This window comes from Vigna unguiculata, chromosome 11 (genome assembly GCF_004118075.2).
Source record: "Vigna unguiculata cultivar IT97K-499-35 chromosome 11, ASM411807v1, whole genome shotgun sequence".
In the NCBI taxonomy this organism is placed as follows: Eukaryota; Viridiplantae; Streptophyta; class Magnoliopsida; order Fabales; family Fabaceae; genus Vigna; species Vigna unguiculata.
In genome coordinates this window covers 1,171,667-1,196,889 of record NC_040289.1, presented here as the reverse complement: position 1 = coordinate 1,196,889, position 25,223 = coordinate 1,171,667, and the positions used below count along the sequence as shown (strand labels likewise).

Genomic DNA, 25,223 nt, shown 5'->3' with positions numbered 1-25,223 from the left:
AAAACATTTTAAAGCCCAATTACAAAATAGTGACTCTGCTATTACACCCAAAAAATAAAAAATGTGCTTCTTTGAAAATCTATTATATATCTAAGAAATTTTTAGTATAGGTAATTTATTCAGGTAGACATTGTAACTAATTGACATCTGTCTCAAATTGAGGGTAATTTAGTTTTTTGGATTTTTTTTCCCGCTGAAAGCATTAAATGGCGATTGATGTTTGTTGACAGATAGAGCCTTCTTCTTCAAGTCATTGCATTTGATCAAGGTATTTGATTTTTTTTCTTCTTCCATTATCTTTCTTCCTATCCTTCTTTTGCTTTCTTTCTTCTTCTTCAAGACCATTGTTTCTTCTTTTTTCTTCTTCAATACCAACGTAAGTGTTTTAAATATTCTTTTGGTTGTTTATTTCTGTTGGTTGATTGTTGTTATTGAATGTTCACAGAAGTTTTGGGTGGTGGATATTTTTTTAATGCTTCTTTTTTTTGGCTGATTGTTGTTGTTGCATGTTGACAAAAGTTTTGGTTGGTGTAGGTAATTTTTTCTTCTATTTCTTTTTTTTTTTTGTCGTGGATATTTTTTTAATGCTTCTTCTTTCTTCTTCATACCAGCCTAAGTTTTTTATTTTTTTGTTGGTCTTTTTTTTTGTGATTGTTGTTGTTGTTGTTGTTGTTGAAGGTTTACATAAGTTATGGATATTTTTTTCTTTTGTTTTTCTTCTTCTTCTTTGTCTTCTCTCTTTGTCGATCCTTTTTCTTTCTTCTTCTTCATATGAAGTTATATTTTTTTTAACTTCCTGTTTATTGTTTTTCATGCATAACAGAACCTTTGGTTCATCAAGGTTAGTTTTGTTATTATTCTTCCTTTTTTTTCTTCTTCTTCTTTGTGGATCCTTCTTCTTTCTTTTTCTTCATACTTTGTTTTTTTTTTTTACTTTGTGTTCTGTTTATTTTTTTTTTACTGTGTTGACTGTTCTTTATGAAAGTTTTGATTTTTTTGCAGATTGAAGTGCTTTGACGTCGAAGAAAATAAGGCTCGTGGATAAGGATTTAAGACCCTTTGCAAATCAATTGTCGAGGAAGCTTCTAGCCACGACTGAAATTCTATATTTTGTGGTGCTTTTGTGGAATGAACTTGCGAACAATCCCTCTTTTCTCTCCTGCTCATATTTTTGAAACCCCAAATTTATATATTTTTTCTTTGGCTTTTTTTGTTAAGGTTTCCTTAATCAATTGTTTGTTTTGTTTCCATTTTCCATGATTATTTTGTTTCCATCTCCTATTACCGTATTTTCGTGGATCTATCAAATGGGTTTGTGGTTTGTTTTTATTTTTGTATATTTGTTTATTATATTGATGGCTGGTTTGTTTGTTGCTTTTGTTATTAAGGTTTTGTTTTCTTTCATGAGATGATTGTTGTTAAGGTTTGCTTTAGCTTTTGCAGTTAAGGTTTGCTTTAGCTTTTGCAGTTAAGGTTTGCTTTGGCTTTTGTTGTTAAGGTTTTATTTTCTATCTTGATGTTTCTATTTGTTCTGTATCTTGAATATGTTTTTGTAATCCAAAAAAGCCTTTCCATGTGAATTTGTATCTAATGTTTTTCCTTTCTTTGTCCTTATGAAACCTTAGGGAGCATAATCCTTGATCTGTGTGTTTGGAGTTGTTGAAGGTTTACTGTAAGTTTGCCTTCTCCATATTTTTCTTTCATGGTTTTAAATTGAAATCACTCTAAATTCATAGATATTCTTAATATGTATGAATGCAATGATAGATATACTCTAAAAAGATCCCAAAAATTCTTTATTACTAATGTTAACACTCTTACTTTCTGAAATAACAAGTCTTTGTGGCACAAATAGAGGGGAAGGTTCAACAAGGTGATGGAGACACTCAATTAGACACTCAATTACTTTGGCATTGAACTCATGGATACTAATCTTAGTACTACAAAAAGAGCATTTGTGATTATAGGTGATTTTGATAATGATAATAATCAAGACTATTTTTTACTACAGTTATTTATCAAATTCATAAGAAACTTAAAGATGAGATGTGATTCATCTTTTCACTACTATGAATATGTAGGTGTTCATGCTTACTTGACAAAGTTAACAATGTGATAAAATAATATTCATCCTATAAGAAATTGCTTCTGATTTTGATCAATTTTACATTGGAAGTTTCATAATGTTCGAAAAGTATAAACACTCATGCATGTTTTTCTTTGAAAGATATTGAGTACTTCATACAATTCCATCAAATTATATGTTTGATTGAAAGAACTTTATTCACAGGCAAGCGGGCAAGAATAGTAGATCCCTCCATGAAAAAATTGTTTTTTCCCGCACGAAGGTACAAAATATAAATGTGCCACTTATGTTTATCTACATCTTCAGGTTTTAAGGAAATTAACTAAATTTAATGGCAGCAGGAACTACAACTATTGAAAAGAAATGCAAACTAGAGAGACAATTCTCTACACTAAGAATGGTTAGTAAATATGTTTGTAAATTATAGTTGTATTTTACCATTTTACTTATATGATATCAATCTTAAACTTTGAATGTTACATTTTTATTAGGCAATTGATGAGGAGCAAAATGAAGTTATCTCTCTGTGCGTCTAATGATTTGGCTTCAAGAAAAGGTTATCTTGAAGAAAATTTAAAACTTGTTAATGATTTGAAAGTAAGTATAGTTTCATGATCATATCATTATTTTATTATTCACTTTTCATTTTTTTATTGTTTTGTTGCTACTTTTATAGCTATTTTTTATTGGTAGACATGGTTATTAACATCAATTAATGACTTTCTTTTTTTATTTTAATTCATTTTAGAATGGACCCAAACTTAATTTTTGTCCCATATAGGGACTTGCTGTTATAACTTCATATGATGATTGCATGTATAAATGACTATTAATATTAATGACTGAGATGATACGCATTCATCATTGTGGTTGTAATTGTTTTGTTGCTGCTCTTGATAATATTGTAACCTTACTTTCCAAATAAACCAAGTGTTACAGTTGGAAGTTGTTGCATACCACTTTGTTCAAATTTTCATACTCTCAAACTCTATTCTCTTGGTTTAGAAATCATTTGTGCTATAAAGGTCATGATATCTTTAATCTATATCTGGAATTGTGATTATGATGGATTATGAAATTTATTTGTACGACGGGGTTGGTGGAGAACAATCAATACAATATCTGAAAAAATTGGAAGTGATTTCTTTGTCAGGATTTCTTAATTAGTTTCTAACATTTTCATAAGGTGTTATTTTATTTGACTTGACCGATATTGCAGCAGTCATGTAAATGGATTATCAACATGTATTATGAATATTGGTGCTCACGTGACATCATTTATATTCATTGAGATAAATGAAACTTATTTTATATTGTATTCTATTAGTTATTCATTGAGATGAATGAAATTTATTTCATTGATTAATAGTTAGAGACTTTTTATTTTGTATTCTATTAGATATTTCCTATAAACTTTTACTTCCCTCCTCTTCCACAATTAATGAATTTAGTAACTATAAAAAATTTGTAGTTTGGATAACAACTAGGTTGAACTGAAACTCTATATGTATATTATACATTTTTTTATGTGAAATTGTTCCTTTATTCGACTATCTGGTATGTTAGAATAGGAAATTCCCTTAAGTGCCCCCCTGTTATCAAATGCCAAACACAACTCCTTTTTTCATCTCTTTTCATGTTAGTATCTATTTGAGTCTATACTACTGTACTATATGTATTCATCACTCAAATGCTTTGTGTTAACTATTAACTTTTTTCTTTCATCTTTTTATGTACTCACAGGTGCACATGTATTAACGGGGTTATATTTAAATACAGAAGATTTTATGGTCTTATGTTCTATTATTATGAGGTGATGATGATGGATGAGCAAATTTACATTTACTGGTAGAACATCCAATCATGCATTGAGTGTGATGTACTATAAGAGATATTTGGCACTGCTAGGTGGCCACAAAAGCAAAGGCTTTTTATCTTCATTTTATATGGTTGTTTCATGTTTCATAATTTTTCTACAATACATTATGTACATATATGCTTTATGGATGCTGTGGAAATGAAATGACCCTTGCTCTCAAAGGTTTTGTTAGACTATAAATTTATACTAATATAGTAGTTTGTGCTGATGATTCTAGCCAATTTTACTTCCTTGGATTTACCCATCCAAGAGACATTAGATTGTGGTGGTTTTTTTACATAGAAGAATTAAATACGTTTCCAATCATTAACGCATACTTCACTCGTGTTGGTTTGCATTTTTGTCTAGAAAAACTTGAAATAAAAATTTAAAAAAAGCAGATCAAGTTGTTTTTCATATTTTCATATTAAAAATAAGTAATGCTTTATATTTTTATTTCCAATGTCTATGACCAAAATATAAACACAATATGGAAAAACAAAAAAAAAATTGTATCCAAGTATATCAAAATACAAAATGCATTAATATGACATTTGAATATGTAATTTGATTAGGTTTCATGGACTACCACTGCATGTCCTCAACTTTTGAATGTCTTTTGTTTTGAACTTTGATATAGGTCTTTCATATTTTCTTCTTATACTGTGATACTGGTATTACACATTGCTTAGTAATATAGAGGGCAATATTTTTATATGACCGTTGCACTTTTTTTTAGTAGAACTCTATTACAATGTATTGTTTTTTATGAGACTTTAGTACTACAGTAACTGTTGAAAACAGTGAAAATAGAAACATTAAAGAGCAAAATGTATAAATTCCTAAATATCACGCTTCAGTTTGTTAAAGAAATGTACCCCTTGGTAATTTGCATTTTTTTCATAAACTGTGCGAACCAATGTACCAGTTGTCTAACATGTTTACTAAGTTCAGATCAATTTTTCCAATTGAATAACTATTTTAAATCGACTATTAAGAATTGCTTGGTACCATACAAGGTAATATATTTTTTTCAATATAACCATTTAAAAAATATATACCTAAAATTGGAAAAGACATTTATTATGAATTTTAATCATGATATAATTATATATTAACCTGATTCAAGATTTCACATATGGTTTCCAAAATGTTTACTATAATATGAAATTGTACTTTTTTGCTGTAGCTAATCTCACATAGTCATTCTATTGTGCAATATAAATTGAAATAAGTATCCATAAAAAAAGAATTTCTTAAAATACCTCTAATTCTTGAAAACATAACATGAAATTAATAATAAATTCAGAAGTATTTTAGAAGTTAAGTATTGATGAGTTAATTTACTCTCCCAAGAGTTTCATTTGTCTTCTTAAATTCTATACTTCTCGACCCAAAGGTAAAAAAACGAGAAAATATTTATTGGTTTTGAGTGTTTTGAGGCACAAATTGTTGTTATTGAATGCTTCAAAGGCTGCTGCCAATTTTTTTTTAAAATATTTTTAATAAAATATTTTTTACAACAAATTTTGTAAAAAATATTTATAAATTTTATAATTTGTAAAAAAAATATTATTCATGAAAAAATTATTTGTTAATTAAAATTTTTAAAAAAATAACAGAAAATTTGTAAGAAAATTTTCATATAATATGAAATTTTTTAATAGTGATTGTAATTATAAAATAAATGAAAGAATAACAATGTTATATAGCAAAATTGTAATTATAAAATAAATTGCATAAAATTATAAATTTCTATTAAATATAATCGATTGTCGTTTCAAGTTGAGAAATTACAAATCATTTGATTATTATTTAGGAAAATAATTTTTTAACAACTTTTTTTTAAAATTTGAGGTAACTTTTTAAGTAGCTTTTTATTTTTCTTTAATTTTCTTATTATATATATATATATATATATATATATATATATATTCTAAAACCACTTAAAAATAACATCTGAGATTATGAAAAAGAATTATTAAAATATTATTATCTTATTCTTTATAGCCGACCTAACAAAACTAAAATAAAACACACACAAAAATCATATTATATACCAAACAGAAACTAAGAAATTACTGTTGAATTTGTATGTTTGATTAATACACATTATGGTTGGTTTGGTTAGATTATTTTTTTTTAGAACTGTTTCAGCTTATTCATTCATTCAAACCTAAAATTCATACACTCTTACATTACCTAGAAAGTAGTTGCACTTGTGTTCATTAATCTTCTAGTAAATACAACTTGTAATCAATTCAGTTTTACCTTGGAAGTTACACTTATATCTCCTATAAATGTTGTGTTAGTTTCTTCTAAAGTGTAGTTCAAGAACATGGCTGGGAAGAATGGTGATACTGAACATAGATTAGGTGAGATTTCACGTCGAGTATCTCAGTATCTAGTTGCAATAGGGTGTATAGTTGATTCAACTGCACAATCATCTTCTAATGATGATACTGATGAAGTTTCAGATCCTTCTCGTGAAAAGATTGTTGAGATTATCAAATTGCTGAAGAAGCCAAACATGGCTGATGAGGAAATTGCAGTAGTTCTGCCATTGGTTAAATCTGTGTACAAGAGAATTCATCATCCAGCAGCAGAAATCCTAGTGGAGGCTACTTTTACAACATCTGAAACTTGTGAGAAGATGGTGTCATTGTTAGAGAGGTATATGAAATTGATGTTTTAGGATCATATAAACTATATATACTATGTTGAAGTGTCTGTATCGGTGTCACATATCCGTGACAGTATCGATATATGTGTAAGATCTTTTGAAAGATGATTACTAAGGAGATTTAATATCAATGAATATGAGTTTAATTATATAAGGGATTAACATTACTCTTAACCCAAAATTTTAAGAGAATAGATTTATGGGTTTTGATCCTTATATGATACTTAACTTTTTATTTTTACTCAATGTGAAGTTTAGATTCACACTTAAATTTTCAATCATATATGATAAGAACATGTTTCTCGCATATGTTAAATGATGTTTCTACTTACTTTTATTGAAGTTGTTTGAGATTTTTTTATTAAAATTTATCCATCATTTTCTAAATTTTAGATATATTGAACCTTTTTTTAATAGCTATAAACCTTAATTTTCATCTAAAATTTAATTAATTATTTTGTCTATATCCTTCCAACGTGCAATACCATTGTTTGGTCTAATTCAATCCATTAGAAATTATGCTAAGGTCATCCATCAATTTCAAACTGTCATGCAAATCGTTTTTCAAAATAATTGATAATTATAAATCATTTAGGTTATTTTGGAATCTGTAATTAGACTAATTAAAAATGAATATTATATTAATTATGAAGGACAGGATAAAATATTTATTTTGGAACATTCCTTATGTTTACCATAATATAGAGAAATACCATTTAAAAAAATTATTGTTTCTTGATTATTATTTCTTCCCAAGAAACGGAGAGTTAAGGTAATAATCATCATACTGACTTTATCTCTTTTATTGTTTAAAGGGTTTCTTGGAATGCATTTTTTACTTCTTTTTTAAAATGAATTCAAATGATAATTTTTTAAAAAGTCTTTTTTTTTTCTTTCAAAACATGGTATTTAAAAGAGATAAAATTATATTCATTATTATGAATGATTTCAAAATATATTTTATTTGAGAATTGTTTTTAAAAGAATGTTTAATGCATTAATGGTGCAACGTCAATTCGAAACAATTTGGATCCACGTCATAACAACTTTTATCGATCAATATAATTTTTTTTGAAAAAAAAAACATAATTAAGATTGACTGAAAAGATTAATAATATCATATTTTACAATATTAACAATTATTAAATAGTTTTTTTATTAATGCTTTATTAAAACGAGAATATTGCATTCAATAATTTTAATTGTATAATCTAAACAAAACATTTAAAAAATAAAATAAATTTAGATTTAATGTATTGTACTTTTTAAAATCTATTCTTTGAACTTATGCACCCGCGAAATTTTTATCTCTTAACTTTGAAATAGATATTTTCCAAATATTTAAACACATTAAAAATTCTTAAATTTAAATTTATCTTATTTCAAATTATTTCATTTATTAAATATTTTATTTTAATAATACATCAATTTTTTTTAGTTTTACTTTTCCCGTTTAAATAAATTACTTATTCAGTCACTACTAAACGTAAACAAATTTAAATAGTAACTAATCATTATTATATTGGTAATTTTAATATTATTATATAAATAATAATATTGTTATATTGTTAAATTATTAAATTATTATTTTTATTATTAATTATATTAATATATAAATAGATTTACTCTTTTGTTCACATTTCATAATATCAGTTTTACCTTTAATTATTTTGAAAATTAATTATTTTATAAATAATTTACTTTTAATCATTATTCTAAAAATTTTTTTTGTCTTAAACTATTATATAAAAAAAATTGCACATATCTTAATTTTTTTAATTTTACATTTAACAACTATTTTAAAAATTAATTATATATTTATTATTGATCTTAACTTAAATTTCTTGAAAATTAAAAAATGCTAACACAAGCACGATAACGGTCGTGTGTAACCTAGTAATACATAATAATAATAATAATAATAATATTATTATTATTATTATTATTATTAATTATTATAATTAATTTATAATCATATAATAATAATATTATTATTCAGAATATTAGTGTATTAATAATATATTCTATAATAATAATATTATTATTTTATATTATTAACAATATTGTTATTATTATACAAAAATTTAATTATAATAATAATAATAATAATAATAATAATAATAATAATAATAATAATAATAATAATAGGTAATAGAAAGGTTGTAGTTGGATTAGACCATTATTTTTTCTTCATTCGATATTTATCATTTCTATAAGACCAATTAATTTTTTTTATTAATTATTCTGCCCTAAAACCAAGGGGCTGTCCTAAATCTTTTGTATCTAAAGGTTGGTCAATGAAGCGTCAAGGCCCCTAAAACAGTTAAGAGTCTCATCCTGCACTCACTTTGCCAAAAATAGTGTTTGACTCCTTTTCCTTTTCCAAAACAGAAGCTATGCTAGGGTTTAGAGCTCCATCATCTTCAAGCTAGCTCAAACCAGTCTTTTACTCCGCGTATTTTAGTTTTCAGTTCATGCTCTTCTCCATTCAGTTTATTCTTCGTGGTCCCAACTAGGGTTTGTTAGGGTGAACTCGTTTTGAACGCTTTCGCTATTTCCCAGCTCTAAATCTGCTCTTATAGCTACCTGTGCTCCACGGTTTGGGTGTCGAAGTTATTGGCTAGTATTTTTCAGGTAAGGGAAGCTAGAGCCCTTACTGTTTTTAAGTTTTAATGTCTATTATTGGTTTTTCAACTCTATTTTGTGCCTATGGTGATTAAATGATGTTTGGAATGAGATGAAAAGTTTGTTCTGGATGAATCTGTATGTTAGCATGCGTGAACAGTGGAGGGTGCTAGTTTTCTCGCCCAAGCGAGCGTGTCTCGCCTAGGCGAGATTAGCAGCAACTCGCCCAGGTTGGTTACGCGAGCTGTCGCTCAGGCAACAAGCTTCTGTTTTGAGCGAGAGTCTATCTCGCTCAGGCAAGGAGGTCTCGCCTAAGCGAGAGAACGCACAAGCCATTGTTCCCCACTTTTTGAGCTCTCGCCTAGGTGAAAGGAGCTCGCCTGAGCGAGACTCTTCTGCTTGAGCGAGAAGTTGGGCGAGAATGCATCAGGTTTTGTTTTTTCTTCTCTGTCATGGTATGTTACCACATGCTTGGGTGAATTAATGTGCTAAAAGCATGAAATGAATGATGTGCATGTATGGAATTGGTTCATGGATCGAATATGATGAGTTTGGTATGGATTTGATATAGGATATGAATGAAGGTTGGTTGTAAAGTTTAGCATGAGATTGGTATGCATGATAAATACTTATTTGGCTAGTGAAGCATGAATTGTATATGGTTAGGACATAATTCCACGATAGTTTCATGGTGGTACCTCATTGGTTAGGACATAATTCCATGAGCCTCTAGGTGAGACCTCATGGTGGTGCCTCAGTTGGTCGGGACGTAATTCCATGACCCTTGTTAGTGGGAGTTCATGGTGGTGCCCCATCTATATAATTTAGTAAGGATTCAAGGTAAGGTTGCATCCTGACACTACCGCATCTATATAATTTAGTAAGGATTCAAGGTAAGGTTGCATCTTGATACTCTAAAGAGTCAGTTAGTCTCACATAGAGCGTACTGACCCTAGTGGTGAGAGTAGCAGGAGGCCTGAAACTCATTAAGGGCTAACCTTGTGCGTAGGGGGTGAGACACTGTAACATTTAGCTCAGTAGAGCAGGGAAATCCACCATAAGTGCAAGCATTCGTTGAATCTGACTAATTATATGTATTCGGATGAGTCGTGTATGAGTCATTGTTTGCACGTCATAACATGATTGGTTGGCTTATGCGTCTTGAACTATAAAATTGTATGTGACTGTATGATAAATCATTTTCCGCTCTAGCTTACCCTGTTGCTGGTTTGATTGTTATGTGTGTGGTTTTCTCCTTCTGCGATGATCATCAACCTGTTGATGTGAGCATATGCGAGAACTCCCTGTGGTCAACAGGGAAACGGTGATTCCGCTTCTTAGCGTCTTTGAGATGAACTCCAATTTTCTTTTAGGGCTATAACCCATGTATTGTCCTGCATTATCACCTTATTTTGTACTTTGTCTACCCCTTATATTATTTTGGTTCTAGCATCGTGGCGTGCCTAAATTTATATGTTGTTTTCTCTTGGAAAATAGTAAGAAATAGTATTTATACTCTAGACCGCGCTACTATACTATTCTGTGTGACGTTTCCTTTATTTAGGATTATTAATTAAATGGATGTTACAATTTCTATCTTCATATGTTGAAATTTTAACTTATTTTTTATTTATTTATAATTAATTGTGAACATCGTGGTTTAGACAGACGTAGTGTTTTATTTTATAAAATAAATAAATAATACGTCGCGCACTGTTTGCCATCATCAAAGACCTTTATAATAATAAGGTATGTCATGGCTCCAAATTTTTTAAAATTTATAAAATTAATATTTAATTTTAAATATATTTTTTTAAAATTTAATATTTGTAATGCATTTTATATACTTTATATTCTAAAAAAAAATTATATATCTACATCTATATATAAAAGAAAAGTCTTCTTTTTATTGTACACATTTATTTTTTAATTTTACCTTTTAAATATTTTTTTAAATTAAAATAATTATTTTATCAATATTATATGATCATTTGTTTATTTATTTTTATTTGACTGCTTTATTCTTTTGGTTGCTATTTTTTCGCCAAAAAAATATCAAGTTGATTCTTTAATTCTTTTAAATCTCAAATTTGTTTCGATTTTTGAAAAAATAATGCAATTTTGTCCTTTTTAGTTAAATTTGTTGAATTAGATAAATGTTTTTTTATCAAAATTAAAGTTGTAAATAAGAATGATTTGCTTTTTCGGTATAATTGACATAATCCTAATATCAATTTTTATAAAAAATATGTGTTCCATTTCAATAAGTTTAATGAAAAAAGACTAAATTATATTAATTTTTAAAATATTAAGACTAAAATAAACTAGGCGACTAACTTAACATTTTTGAACGAAAAAAAAATAAAAAGAATAATTCAACCAAAATTTGTATACCCAAAATATTGATTGAAGATCTGTCATTGATCGCCACGTAAGATAAAATTTGACGTGGTTAGAAAAATAGGAACCAAAGCTAAGTTTTAAAAATATAAAACCAAAAGTTATACAAATTTCGATGATAAGAGACTATTTTGAGTCATAGGTAAACATACAAGTATAAATAACATATTTTTCCCTTTACAAAACCAATTTGACTGGTTGCTTCTTCCTACACCCACTCTTTTCTTTATGCATTTTTTAAATTCTAAAATTCTTATTTTAACATTCATTAAAGATATATGAAAAGCCTCAAGTCCGCTGGTACCTCTATTTGTTGCCACTAATTTCATAAATTTCAAATTCCAAACCTAACATAACCTAAATTTATATGACGCATATATAATATATAATATATATATATATATATATTTTGAATATTAAATACGACACTTAAATACATCAATACACATATTAAAATAATAAAAGATTTGATATGTAATATATACATATTGAAAATTATAAAAAACTTTTAAAATTATGATAAATATATAATTATTATCGTGTAAATTAAAATTAAAATTAAATGTGTAAATTAAAATTAAAATTAAATGTGTTAATTCAAAATAAAAATATTCTAAATTATTATCGTTATAAAAATATTATTGTTTCTTCTATCACGGCCATTCCATATGCCAACATCCAAGGACATCCAAGCACTCAATAGAATTATTCTACCAAGACTCAATAGAATTCTAATGCAGCTAGAACCAACACTTCAAAACCAAAGTGAGAACAATTTACTTTAATAATATAAATCAATAATTAAGCACATAAAAGAATTATATAATAAATTAAATAATCTCTATACATACACGATTCACTTTTTTCATATATACATTTTTTTTTCTATTTTTACCTTAAAGTAATCATTATTTTAAATTAAAATGATTATATTTTTTTATCCTTTAAATAATCATTATATAAATTTAAATATTTTATAAATTAAAAATAATTATTTTATTATTATATTTTTTAATAACTATTTTTCTAAATTTAGATAATTATTTATAATAAAAAAATATTTAATAAAAATACAAACTTATTTATTCTTATAATCAGTTTTAATAATTATTTTATAGTTTAATAAATTTTTATGAGAATAAAAAAAATAAGTGCACACATGCACATGTATTTATAAAAATTTTAAAATTATTTAATTTTGAATAGTTGAATGAGTAAAGTAAAATTATAGGATTTTACCTTTTTCATATAGTAAAACATTCTAAATTTTCTGCATAGATAATCTATTTTGTTAAAATTCCCTTATGGTTTTTCCCTATGAAGTTGTTCATTTCCACTGCTGTGTATTCCTCTTTCAACCGGCTACACTCTTCAGCCACCAACACAATACAGACTCAGAGATAACAGTTTCTCCATTTCTCAATATTCCTCTCTTCTTCAACTCTCTGGATCTAAATGTCTTCAACTTCAATCGAGTAAAACCGAAACGATGGCGGAAACCGCAATTTTCTTCGCCGCCACCGGAGAACCTCCTCTGCTACGATTCTTCAACAGCACCTTTCTCTACGTCAAACGGAACCTCATCGCTCACATTCTCCGCTCCCTAAACGACGCCTTCTCACACCACAGGCATCTATTTTCTCTCCCTCACTCCATTTATTTGCATCGCCTCTCTTTCTTTCACACTTCTGACCTCAACGACGTCGTTCCGTGGTTGGTTGCAGGATTTGCTGCGACGTCGACGCAGCGGTCGAGAAAAAGTGCGAGGTGTACGCGGGAGATTCCTCGTCGAACGACACGAGTTTCGGCGCCGACGAGAATGGACGGCACGCCGTTTTCAATGTGCTGGATACTATGCTTAAGGATAGTTTAGAGCGGCTGAAGATGATGAGGTCAGTTTTTATTGTAATCGAATTCGAAGAATGTAGTTTAAAGTAATTTGTAGAATTAATTGAATCATAGTATCATGCAATGCATGTTTATGTAATGTTATGCGGTTGAGTTTTAGATCTTACCATCAATGAAAGATTATTTATGTCACCAGATGAACAACTAGCTGAATAAGTGTGTTGAATACACGGTTCAGTCCTGAGAGAAGAGAAAATGGAAAAAACAAATAATTAAGTGAAAATAATTTAAGAGTTCACACGACCTTTCTCAAAGGTCCTATATTGTGTGATTTTAAGAAACTTCTAATCTTGACATCCATGTATGGTTGTTTGACCCAGATTTGTTCTCATCATGTTAAAATGGATTTCTTGTTAGCTACATCCCCATATATGTATATCTCTATTATGTTATATGTTAGGATAAAGATATAAGGGATTCCAATGTGATTGACTTTTTTGGTTATTACATATAATGTTGCAGGGAAAATCTATGTTTGGTAAAGATAGGTCTAACTATGGGATATGCTTGTGAATTCAAGTATGCTGAACATACAGCTACTATTAGGAGTTTGTGCTTGGAAAGTAAGTTGGGAGCAGCTCTTTGGCTTCGAAGGAAAATGGTTATGAAAGGTGTTGCTCCTGATGTGTTTACCCACAACCATATTGTAAACGGGCTGTGCAAAAGTGGTTTTCTGGAGAAAGCAGATTGGATTGTTAGAGAGATGCTAGCATTTGGTCCTGGTCCCAATTGCGCGACTTATAACACTTTGATCAAGGGCTATTGCACTGTTAATGACATGGACAGGGCTTTGTTTCTATTCTCCACCATGTCCAATGCTGGGGTTCTGCCAAACAGGGTTACTTGTAATATACTGGTGCGTGCTCTGTGTGAGAAAGGTCTTCTAAAGGGAGCTAAAAGGATGCTCGAAGAAATATTGAAGGATGATGACGAGAAAGATATAACTGATTTAGTGACCTCTACTATATTTATGGATAACTACTTTAAGAGAGGAGCAATTATTCAGGCTATTAGTCTTTGGAATGAGATGGTTCAAAATTGTACTAAAGTTGATGTTGTAGCTTATAATGTTCTTATCCATGGATTTTGCAAGAGTCTACAAATGAACCTTGCATATGGATATGCATGCGAGATGTATAAGAAAGGTTTACTTCCTGATGTTTTTACGTATAATATTCTTATCGGTGCTCTTTGCAAGGAAGGTAAAATTAGTGAGGCTTGCTATACCCTTGGAGTCATGTCTAGTATGGGAATTATGCCTGATGAAATTACATACCAGCTTGTGATTCGAGGCCTTTGTTTTGATGGAGAGATTGCTAGAGCAAAAAGCTTGCTTAGGTCTATGTTGAACAATTTAATAGTGCCCAAGCCTTTAATATGGAACCTACTAATTGACTTCTACGGACGATATAATGATCTTAGCAATGCACTTTTTACAAGAGATCAGATGCTAGCTTTTGGTGTTCACCCAAATGTATTTACTTACAATGCTTTAATTCTTGCACAAGTGAAAGATGACAATTTCTATGGTGCTTGCTCTCTGAAGGAAGAGATGCTTTCAAAGGATATTTTTCCTGATGTGGTTACCTATAATTTATTGATAGGTGCTGCCTGTAACTTAGGACGTCCTGATTTTGCTCTTCAATTACATGATGAGATGGTGCGGAGAGGGTATGAACCAGATTTAATAACTTATACTGAAATTGTTAGGGTGTTCTGTATTAGAGGTAAGATGAAAGAGGCAGAGGAGCTATATGGCAAAATACTAAAATCTGGTTTATTGAATGATCATGTTCCAGTGCAGATTCTATTTAACAAATACTGCAACTTAGAGGAACCAGTTAGAGCATTTAATTTCTATCAAGACTGGTTAGAAAGTAAAAGGGGCAGTCATCCGTATTACATTTGACATTCTGCCTGTCTTTGGACATCCTGAAGTTTTGAAGTTCTGGAAAAAGGGCCACTTTTGCTCAAAAGTCAAACAGTAGTTTTCTGAAATTCAGATTTCAACTGAAATGTTGATGATAGCTCTTATCAGTAATGCTTCAGGTGAGTGTTGACATTTTATCCCACACAATGTAATCAGTGAAATAATTGTTGGCAGCAATCCAAACTCTTGCTAAATGTTGTACCTGAAAACTAAAGTGGATTTTGGGTTGATTAGTGGACCCATTTTATGTGCTGGCTGCTGATTTGTGAATTATTATATATAATTATATACTACAATTTTGTTTAAATGAAAGTCGGTGGTGACATTTAACATAATGCATGTGCTGTTTGGAACTTTTTCTTGCTAAATTTTAATTAAATGCTTAACTTGTATTGAAATTTAGTTGCTATAAACTATCCACTGAGGATTAGTGACCTTCCAAATCGCCTGCAAACTCATCATTTCCATGGTCATATTGTATATTTTCCATCTCGTAAGGAGCTTAGCTCCATTTTAGTGTGTTAGTAGTAGTATGTACTTAAATCCTTTAAAAGACTTCTTCCTTTGAGTATTAGGAATATTTCCATATACATTTTGGTCCAGTTTCCCTTTCTGTATCTGGTTTCTATCATTCCTAATTAAAGATGAGATGGATTTGATAGGGGGTTGCCTAGATATAGGGGGTTTGGTGGTTGTCAATGTCAACAGGTACTCAAGCAATGGGCATTTTGTCCCTCCAGAACCCATTTACTCTGCAGAAATAGATGAGTTATTTGCTAAATGAATTGTTAGACTTGATGGGGGTTCCAAGTTCCATTTTAAGTGATCAGGGTCTGGGATCCCACATTTGTTTTTAAATTGTTGTAAAAAACTATGCGCTTGCAGTGAGAACTCTGGCAAGGAGCTCTGCCTATCTACTTCTAATGGATGAACAAATGAAGGTCTTGAAAAGGGTTTGGAGTGCTTGAGTTGAGGTGTTTTGCAGTTGACTGGTTGAAACAGTGGCAAATCCTTCACCTCGGGCAGAGTATTGGTACAACATTGTTTGCCAGAATACAATGTGCAACTCGAAGCACACTATTCATGTTGGTGACTGAGGTATTTGTAAGAGATGGTTTGGGTGAGGACACATTTGCACGAGGAGAGTGGGTTTATTTGATGCTAAGTCTCTATAGCCTGCAATTTGTTGCAAGAAAATGATCCATTCCAAGTTCGCTGCTCATTACTTACGGCCTTTTCACATTGAGGCCAGAATCAGTGGTGTAGCATTGGCTGAAACTTCTTGACACAGCTTGTATTTCTCTCTGTTCAATCTTTCAGGTATCTCTATAGAACTGTACATTAAATATGCATGGCTGGGCATGTTGTAACATGAAAGACTCTGCATATTTATGCATAATCTTTGCACAGCTGTCCGTGCTTCATCATGCAAATTGGACTGGTCTAATGTGAGGGTTCAGGCTCAAAAGCCTCAGCCTGCAGAAAACTCGCCCCTGAAGGGCAGAGCTTCTTGAATCCTCAAATTTAACTCTGTCCACTGTTGCAACTGCTATCATGTTGTGGTTGACATTGTCCTGGATCCTCTTGTCATCTTTGGCATGTCTTCAGCCAACAATGTGTATTTTGAGTTTAATCCTAATCATTGTTTTGTCAAATGCCGTGCATCTAATGAAGTTCTTCATGGACAAGTTGGACTCAATGGCCTGTATTGGTTTTCAAGCTTGCTTCATGCCTCTCATACACAACAGCAACCTACTAGTTTTCCTGTTCCAAGTCTAAACACTATTGCTTCTGATAATACTTTTAATTGTAATGCTCATACCGGCATTTACGGTTAGGACATCCCAATTTCAATGTACTTTGTCTTATCTTTCAGTCTTGTAATGTATCTTTCAATAATAAAAGTAGTTTACCTTTTATTTTTCCAGCTTGTTGTATGGGCAAATCACATGGATTTCCTTCTCATCATTCTCTCACTTCTTATAATTCTCATTTTGAATTAATTCTTAGTGATTTGTGGGGTCCTTCACACTTGTGTCATCTACTAATAACGATTCTTACTATATTTTCTTTGTGGATGCTTATTTGATATTTACATGGGTAATTCTTTTAAAATGCAAATTGGATGCATTGCTCGTTATCCAACAATTGCAATCTATGGTTGAATTGCAATTTGACACAAATATAAAGGCAGTGCAAACTAATTGCAGTGGTAAATTTTGTCCTTCTCATGATTATCTCACTTCCCATGGTATTAATCACAGAACTATATTCCTTGTACATGTCATTAGAATGGCACCATTGAAAGGAAACATCGATCTTTCTGCTACCCTCTTACAACAAGCTTCTCTTACTATGACCTGTTGGGGCCTTCCCTTTCTTACAACAATGTATCTCATCTCCAAAATACCCTCTGCTTCTGTAAATTTTGGTCTACCATAAACTTGATTTTCGTTCTCAAAATGTATCTGTTACGTGCCTCCTCAAACAAAAGAAAAAAAGATAGAGACAAAAGGTAGACTAAGACTCTTTCTGTATTATTTCAGCAGTTATCAACTCTGAACACAAACATAAGCTTACAAAGGAAATTTCTTCCTTTTGCATAGGGAATTCCCTATCACAACAACTGAAAACTCTCCTTCTCCCACACTCCACAAGATAAGACTATATATAGACTTTCTTAGAAAGTCTCACCCCAACTAACTTCTTAACTACTTATATTTTTAGATTTCTTTCTATAATACACTTTCTACACCTTCTCATTACTTCCCTGCCTAACAGTCTCTTTCTTGGCTATTGACATCTCAAAAGGGTGCAATTGTTATCTCCTTCTAGCAGAGTTTATATATCTAAAGATGTTACTTTGAATGAAAACAAGTTTCCTTATACTGAAAATTTTCTCTCTACCCAATTAACTACAATATCAGTCTTCCCCTCTTCTTCTAATATATCCATAGTCTCACCATCCCAAATAGCTATACCTAACATTGCACCTGTTTAGTTAGTTCTCATAAGCTCCATCCTCATCGCCTATACCTACCATCACACTTGTATAAATCTGATATTTTCCATCCTCATCACCTTCCTCAACCACCTTTTCTCCCTCTATGATGTCCACATCACTCTACATCTAATTCAGAACCTAGTCAATCATCAAACCTCTAAACATTCATCTTATGCAAACTAGATCCAAAGCTGGTACTTTACAAAATCGTGTTCATCCTATCCTTCTTCTTGTCTACTTAGGATCTACCGTAACGACACAAGCTCTTCGAGACTCATAATGATTTTATTTTATGAAAGATAAAATCTTTGTTCTACATAATAGCAGTTGGTCTTTTGTTTCACTTCCACCTCACAGAACAACCATAGGATGTAAATTGGTGTTTCAGATTAAGGAAATCCCGATTTTACTATTCAAATGTATAAAGCAAGGTTTGCTGTGACAGGCTTTAGTCAACAACTTGGTTTTGATTTTACAAAATCTTTCTCTCCAATTGTTAAACCAATTTCTATACGGATTGTTCTTACTCTTGCTCTTACATGCAATTGGTCTATCTTTCACTTAGATGTTCACAATGTTTTTCTCAATGGTTTTCTTGATGAAGAAGTCTACATAGCTCAACCACCTAGATTTGAAGGAACTGATACATTTTCTTGTTTGCAGGCTTTACATGGCCATTTATGGTCTAAAATAAGCTCCTTGTGCCTGCTTTGATAAACTCAAAACTACCTAACTAAAGTTTGGGTTTAAAGATAGCAAGTGTGATCTATCTTTATTCATTTATAACTATGCATCCTGTGTTGTCTACATATTTGGTATATGTTGACGACATTATTATAGCACGCAATTCATCCTCTTTTCTTTGACACATTATTGGGCAGTTGGGTTCAGTCTTTTCTCTTAAGTAGTTTGGTAATCTTGATTACTTTCTCGGCATAGAAGTGTGCCTTCGGTCCGAGGGATCCTTGCTTGTGACATAGTCTAAATATATCAAATATTTGTTTGCCAAGACCAAAATGCAGTATTCTAAATGTTAGAGACTCTATATTGACTAGATACATGATCAAAGAAATAGGTGTAAACCTTATCCGATAAGCCGATTTTGTAGGATTGATTTATATTTAAATCCACTTTCTAAGATAGTATCAAGGCCTATCCCATTGAGATTTATTGGGCCTATTGTGCTTGGTGTCAGATCACTCATAAATATGTATTTACTTGTTCAAGATGTCCAATCTTTGGTGTGAGGAAGTGTGTAGAAATCTCACATTAGCTAGAGATATGACCAAATTATAGTACATAGGTAGGTGCAAACCCATCTTAGAAATCAATTTTGTAGGATTGGGTTCGATTTAAATACTCTTTCTAAGACTAAACTTATATTTTCTCCTATGTTTTTAGGCTAAAAACTATTAAAACAGAGCCCTGATTTACTGCCTGGCCCCTCCTTCTGCAGGTCAATAGTTGGAGCTATTCAATTTCTTACTTTTACTGGACCTGGAATATGTTTTCTTGTGAACAAGGTTTGTCAGTTTGTGGCAACACCACTTCAAACTCTGGGTGGCTGTAAAGCAGATTCTTTGGTATTTAAAAGACACTTTATCTATGGTCTTCATGATTGTTCTGCTACTCCGCATAAATCCCTTACTATTCAAGCCTTTCATAATGCAGATTGGGTTGCACATCCAGATGATTGCAGATCCACTTGCAACTACTCGCACCCCAAATGTCATGGCCTCCTTTTGTTCACGTACTCCACATCGCACCGCACTTGGTTTATGTACTCCACAACATATCCCAAGTTGCCGCCGCCACTTGCGAGCTGTGAAGGCATCCGTTCAGCTTCAAAGGTTTTCCTTCACCCATTAATGTGCTTGGTTATTTAGCTGCACTGCTGTCCCACTACAACACTGCTGCTATCCCTCTACAATATAGCCATTGTCCTGCCACAGCTGTATAACAACGAAGTCCGTTTTTCCCTTTGAATTTGCTCTTTGTTCAGCACCAACCGTCCTCTCCAAATTATTTGTTTCTTCTTCTTTTCAACCCCTTTAACACTTCATCACCTATTTTTAGTTTTGAACTTGGTGGTATTTTTATTTGATTGTATTTTATTTAAATTTCTAGACTTGCAATTTTCATTAATTATATGACTATTTTTCATTATTTTTGATTTACAATTATATTTCTGCATTTTTAATTATTTATGTGCATATACTGTACTTTTGTTTGCGGTGTTTCCGCCATAACCCATTGTGGCTTCTAATATATTTTCATGAAGCATTCTTGGGGTTGCTGATATTTTTTTGTTATTTGATATTCCTGATAATTATTGTGAAAATAATTATGGAAGAGGGAATTACTAGATCCAAATAACAAGACAAAGAAGGGCAATGTTGCATCTTGCACTAAGATTCCAACAAATGTCAAAGAAGACCTTTGGAAGTTATTTAGTGAAAAAGAAGTCACCTCTATAAATCCTATGAATAAAGAGGCTGATGGTGATAATAAGAGTGAACATGAATTTGAAATTTCTATAGCTAGTAATGTTAAGGGGAGAAGGAGTGGTGGTATAAAAGGGTGATTGGTATGTTTACTAGAAATCCAATTGTTGCAACACAAAAGAGAAACTAAGACAAAAGCTGATATGAATAATGAGGCATGTAACCTTCTTTTTGCTCCCAAACTTGCTTGTCATTTAACCTTGTTAGACTGAAGACATTTCAGGATATGATTAATGTCATTGTTAGATCTTTTTGCTCCATTCATTTGAAGTGGATTCTATAGTGATGACTTTGCCAAAGAATCTAGGAGGACCATAACTCCTGGTGAAACACTCAAACACTTTCATAGAAGTTATTGTAAGTGTTCTAAATTGCTTTAAGACATAGTGTTTAATTTTGAAGTTGCTTTTGATTTTATAGCTCAATGGTGGGAAAATTATGGTCAAGCAGTTTCAAACTTGCAAAAGCTAGCAATCAAGATTTTAATCTTGACATTTAGCTTATTGGGATGTGAGTGCCATTGGAGTGTATTTGTGCAAGTAATAGTTATTCTTCATCACTCATTTCTGTATTAACAATTTTTTGTAGAAAGCAGGGAGAAATTTATTAGCATTTTACTTATTCAAAAAGGAGAAATAGGAGTGACAATAAACAATTGCATGATTGGTTTACATCACGAATAAATGAAATAACTTGCTCAAAGATGCAACATTTGAGATGACATTGATCCTATTGTATAACTTTGATTTATGAGTGGTTAGTGAGACAAGTGGATGATGCTAATGATAATGAAGGTGAGAGGAATGATTTGGTTTTTGATGAAGATCCTACTCTTAATTGGGCAATTGTTTATGAAGTTTCACGAGTTGGAGAGCCAGTAGTTTATACAAGGAGAAAAACAAGCAATAAAAGAAAGCAACCATAAAGTGGTGCTCTTGCTTTTGGATCTTCCCATGCTTCCAACAAATATCCAGGTGCAACTTCAGCAACTTCAGCTCCAACACGAATTATCTTGATGACTCTGATTCTGAGTTTAAAGAATTTGAAGAATTACTAACTTTCACAAGACTTGCTGTGAAGAGGAAGAGAAGGGATACGCCCCATTTGATAACATTGAAGATAATTAGATTGGGAATGAAGAAAAGCCAAATGATTATAAGTTTAGAACATTTGTCTTATGGTTTGCTGTTATCTTCAGTCTTGAACTGGAACTTCGCGGTTTTTTATTTGGTTTTATTAGTTTTATTGTTATTTGAATTTCTGAACTTGCCAATATTATTAATTATATCGTTTTATTTCATTATTTTTTAATTACAATTATATTTCTGCATTTTTTTGTTATTTATATGTATGTATTGTATTTCTTTTTCTACTATACTTCCACCATAACCCGTTCTGACTTCAGAAATATTTTCTTGAAGAATTTTTGGAGTTGTTCATATTTTCTGTTATCTTGATATTAATGACAGTGGTCGCTAGGGAGGAAGAGTAAAGGGTATTCTGTTTCTGTAGGTACTTTTGAGGAGACTGAGGTTATCTCTCTTTGCAATGGCCTAGTCCTGCGATGATATCCATTGCTGTTGATAAATTCTTTTCTAGTTCAATTTTGTTACTTATCCGTGTCTCTACTGCATAACTCAGCAGATCTTTTGACATCGTTTTTAGTAATACTTGGTGGCTTTCTATCCGTTGTGTTTCTTTTCATCGGTGATGTTCTAACAACGTAGCTGTCTTGGCACTAATTATCTGTATAAACATGTTAAACCAAATATAACTGAATCAAAACTGATGGAATTTGTACATTCAATTTTCTAAGTGATTGATGACTTGTTTCTTTTTACTTTCTCAACTCAAGAAGCAGAAAGTTGTGAATTTCCCGTTCTCCAAGCTTCATATCTGCCATAGAATTCTTGATTATTCATTCATATTTGTATTTATGCTGATGTAATATAACCGTCATTATATATATTTTACATCCAGAAGGAGCAATTGGAAGAAGTGCTGTTTCTCCTCTAGTCGGAGGTTATCATAACAAATGCCTACAAGTGTACCATTGAGAGGCTACCGGCACAAAATGGGCCGATTGCGACCGACAGAAAACCTGCAGAATAATAGGTACTGTCGCATTTGTTCGTAATGCTGAAGGATTCAAACTGCAAATTTAGGTGGGTGTGCTTGTAAATGTTAAACGACGAGTGTGGTTTTAGCCAGCATATTTGCTAATGATTTTTTTATTGGTGAATAAATAAATAATTTGAATGTACTAAAATGTAGCTTTATTTTTACCATGTATTTGATAATTTACAATAGTTTAGTTGCAGCCACTAGGAATTTTTTCACCAAGGGCAATATGGCAGCCGGGGGTTATTTTCTGGTAATTATTGATAAATGTTTACTTGCTCTGAAAATATCGGAATGTTGAGATGATATGTCAGTGTTTTTTCTCCGTTTGACTGAGGTTTGCAAGTGTTAAATTGAGAAATTATATTTGGAGAACAGGCTTTACAAGCTGACTGAGAAATTGTGCGTTTTGGCCTGCTACAAGAAGGTAAGCTATGTACTATGATTATTGACTTGTTGGTGTTGATCTCAAGTTAGATTTAGAGTTTCATTTCACAATCTGGTAGTAAATAATTTTGTTAAATGTATGTCGATTTTATCAAAATTAAGATCCAAATCTGATGGAGGAATAATGCTATCAGAATTTATGGTATTATATGTAAGTTTTCTCTTTAAGTTACATCTGTTATAGATTGACACTAGCTTTGTGTTACTTGTATTATTTCACTCCATTAATTTTTCTGAAGTAAAAGTTACCATTCTAACTTTTCGGGTATTGATTAGTTTTTCTGTGAATTCAAGATTGCAGGATTATGGCTGATATTTTGGTAGTTTCGTGATAAGAGTTGAGTTATCATGACAAGCTTGAAATGATTCCTTTAAAGCGACTTTCGAAATAGTTCAAAGCTTTTGTAGAGGGAGCTAGGTCCAACTTTATATATATATATATATATATATATATATATATATATATATATATATATATATATATATAATGTGAAATGAAAGGGAGTAGGTGAAGATATTCAATAAGAAAAACATTATATATTAAGAATGGTAACGGAACAGGCTCAATAAATATCTGCACTCATTCCATAATAGAAAAATGTCTTAAACTTGTACATTACTTGTTAGATGGTATATCTTTTAGATCTACAGTTATTTATGAATATCTACAAATTTTTCTTGAAAATTATAAAGTAATTTGAATTTATTGCAAAATGTAGCTAATTTATGCTCTTTAGTGTATTTGAAGTTTTAAAAGAATAATTTAAAAGGTTACTGTATAAATAAAACTACATTGTAAGAAAAATAAAGGATTGTAAGAAAAAGAAAGGGTTAAATATGATTGTAATTTTTAAATTTAGACATAATTTTTTTTTAAATTTTGATATATTTTGGTTTTTAATTTTTAAAAGTGACTGAATATAATTTTTATAACCCAATTATGTTATTTTTTTATATGATAAATAATTTTTTGGATTGACATTTAAGTTGAAATATGATATTAAAGAGTTTAAACCTCAAGTGTTTTTCAGAGATTTTTGTTGTACCATTATATTTTTCCTTCTGTACTTTCATAAATTCCAAAATTTCCATTTTGTTTTTGAAAGTGATTTTCAAATTATACAATTTTAAAGTTGTTTTTTAATGTAAAATAAAACTTCTGAATTGCAGTTATTTTTTTATGTAAAGAAAGAAAACTTTTAAATTATGAACCGTGTAATTTAAAAGTTGCTTTTACTTTGAATTATGTAATTAATAAGAATACTTTGTTTCTTGAGTGGGAAGGCAAGGAAACGACAAGAGCAAGGGAATGGTGACTGCAAAAGGGACAGTTTTGTCGTTTACTCACGCATAGAACTGCAGATGAAAAGGATCTAAAAATTAAGCCCATAACAAATGTAAATTAGCACTAAAGATTGTGGTTTTAAAAATTTATCAGAAATTTAAAAAGTAAATTATATTCGCCCAGATCTAAAAGATTTGCTTTAAGAGTGATGTAATTTAGAGTGAAGTACCAAGTTGTAATTATTAATAAGAAATGTAGCGATGATGGTTGATTATATAAACACTATACGTGCACATGTTTTATAATTTAATCCGATGTATCGTTAACATGAATTATATAATTGAATTAGATTATTGATCAGATCGAGAAGAA

General features: G+C 30.7%; 1 protein-coding gene across 15 annotated transcripts; it reads left to right on the top strand.

Annotated features, from left to right (window-relative positions):
• Positions 1–12,965: 12,965 nt before the first annotated feature.
• On the top strand, positions 12,966–23,985 carry LOC114169364 (pentatricopeptide repeat-containing protein At5g24830). 15 transcript variants are annotated; one of them, XR_003600924.1, is made up of 6 exons: positions 12,966–13,281; positions 13,377–13,544; positions 14,023–15,609; positions 22,979–23,113; positions 23,498–23,546; positions 23,861–23,985. XR_003600924.1 is itself a non-coding variant. In XM_028054504.1 (3 exons), exons 1-3 carry the CDS (start codon positions 13,142–13,144, stop codon positions 15,467–15,469), a joined length of 1,755 nt encoding a protein of 584 aa, XP_027910305.1. In that variant the 5' UTR covers positions 12,966–13,141; the 3' UTR covers positions 15,470–16,369. The 15 variants fall into 15 exon arrangements, 1 of the variants encoding a protein (XP_027910305.1); XR_003600921.1 differs by adding an exon at positions 23,309–23,372 and having other exon boundaries at positions 22,979–23,163; positions 23,498–23,985; XR_003600918.1 differs by having other exon boundaries at positions 22,979–23,372; positions 23,868–23,985.
• Positions 23,986–25,223: the final 1,238 nt, after the last annotated feature.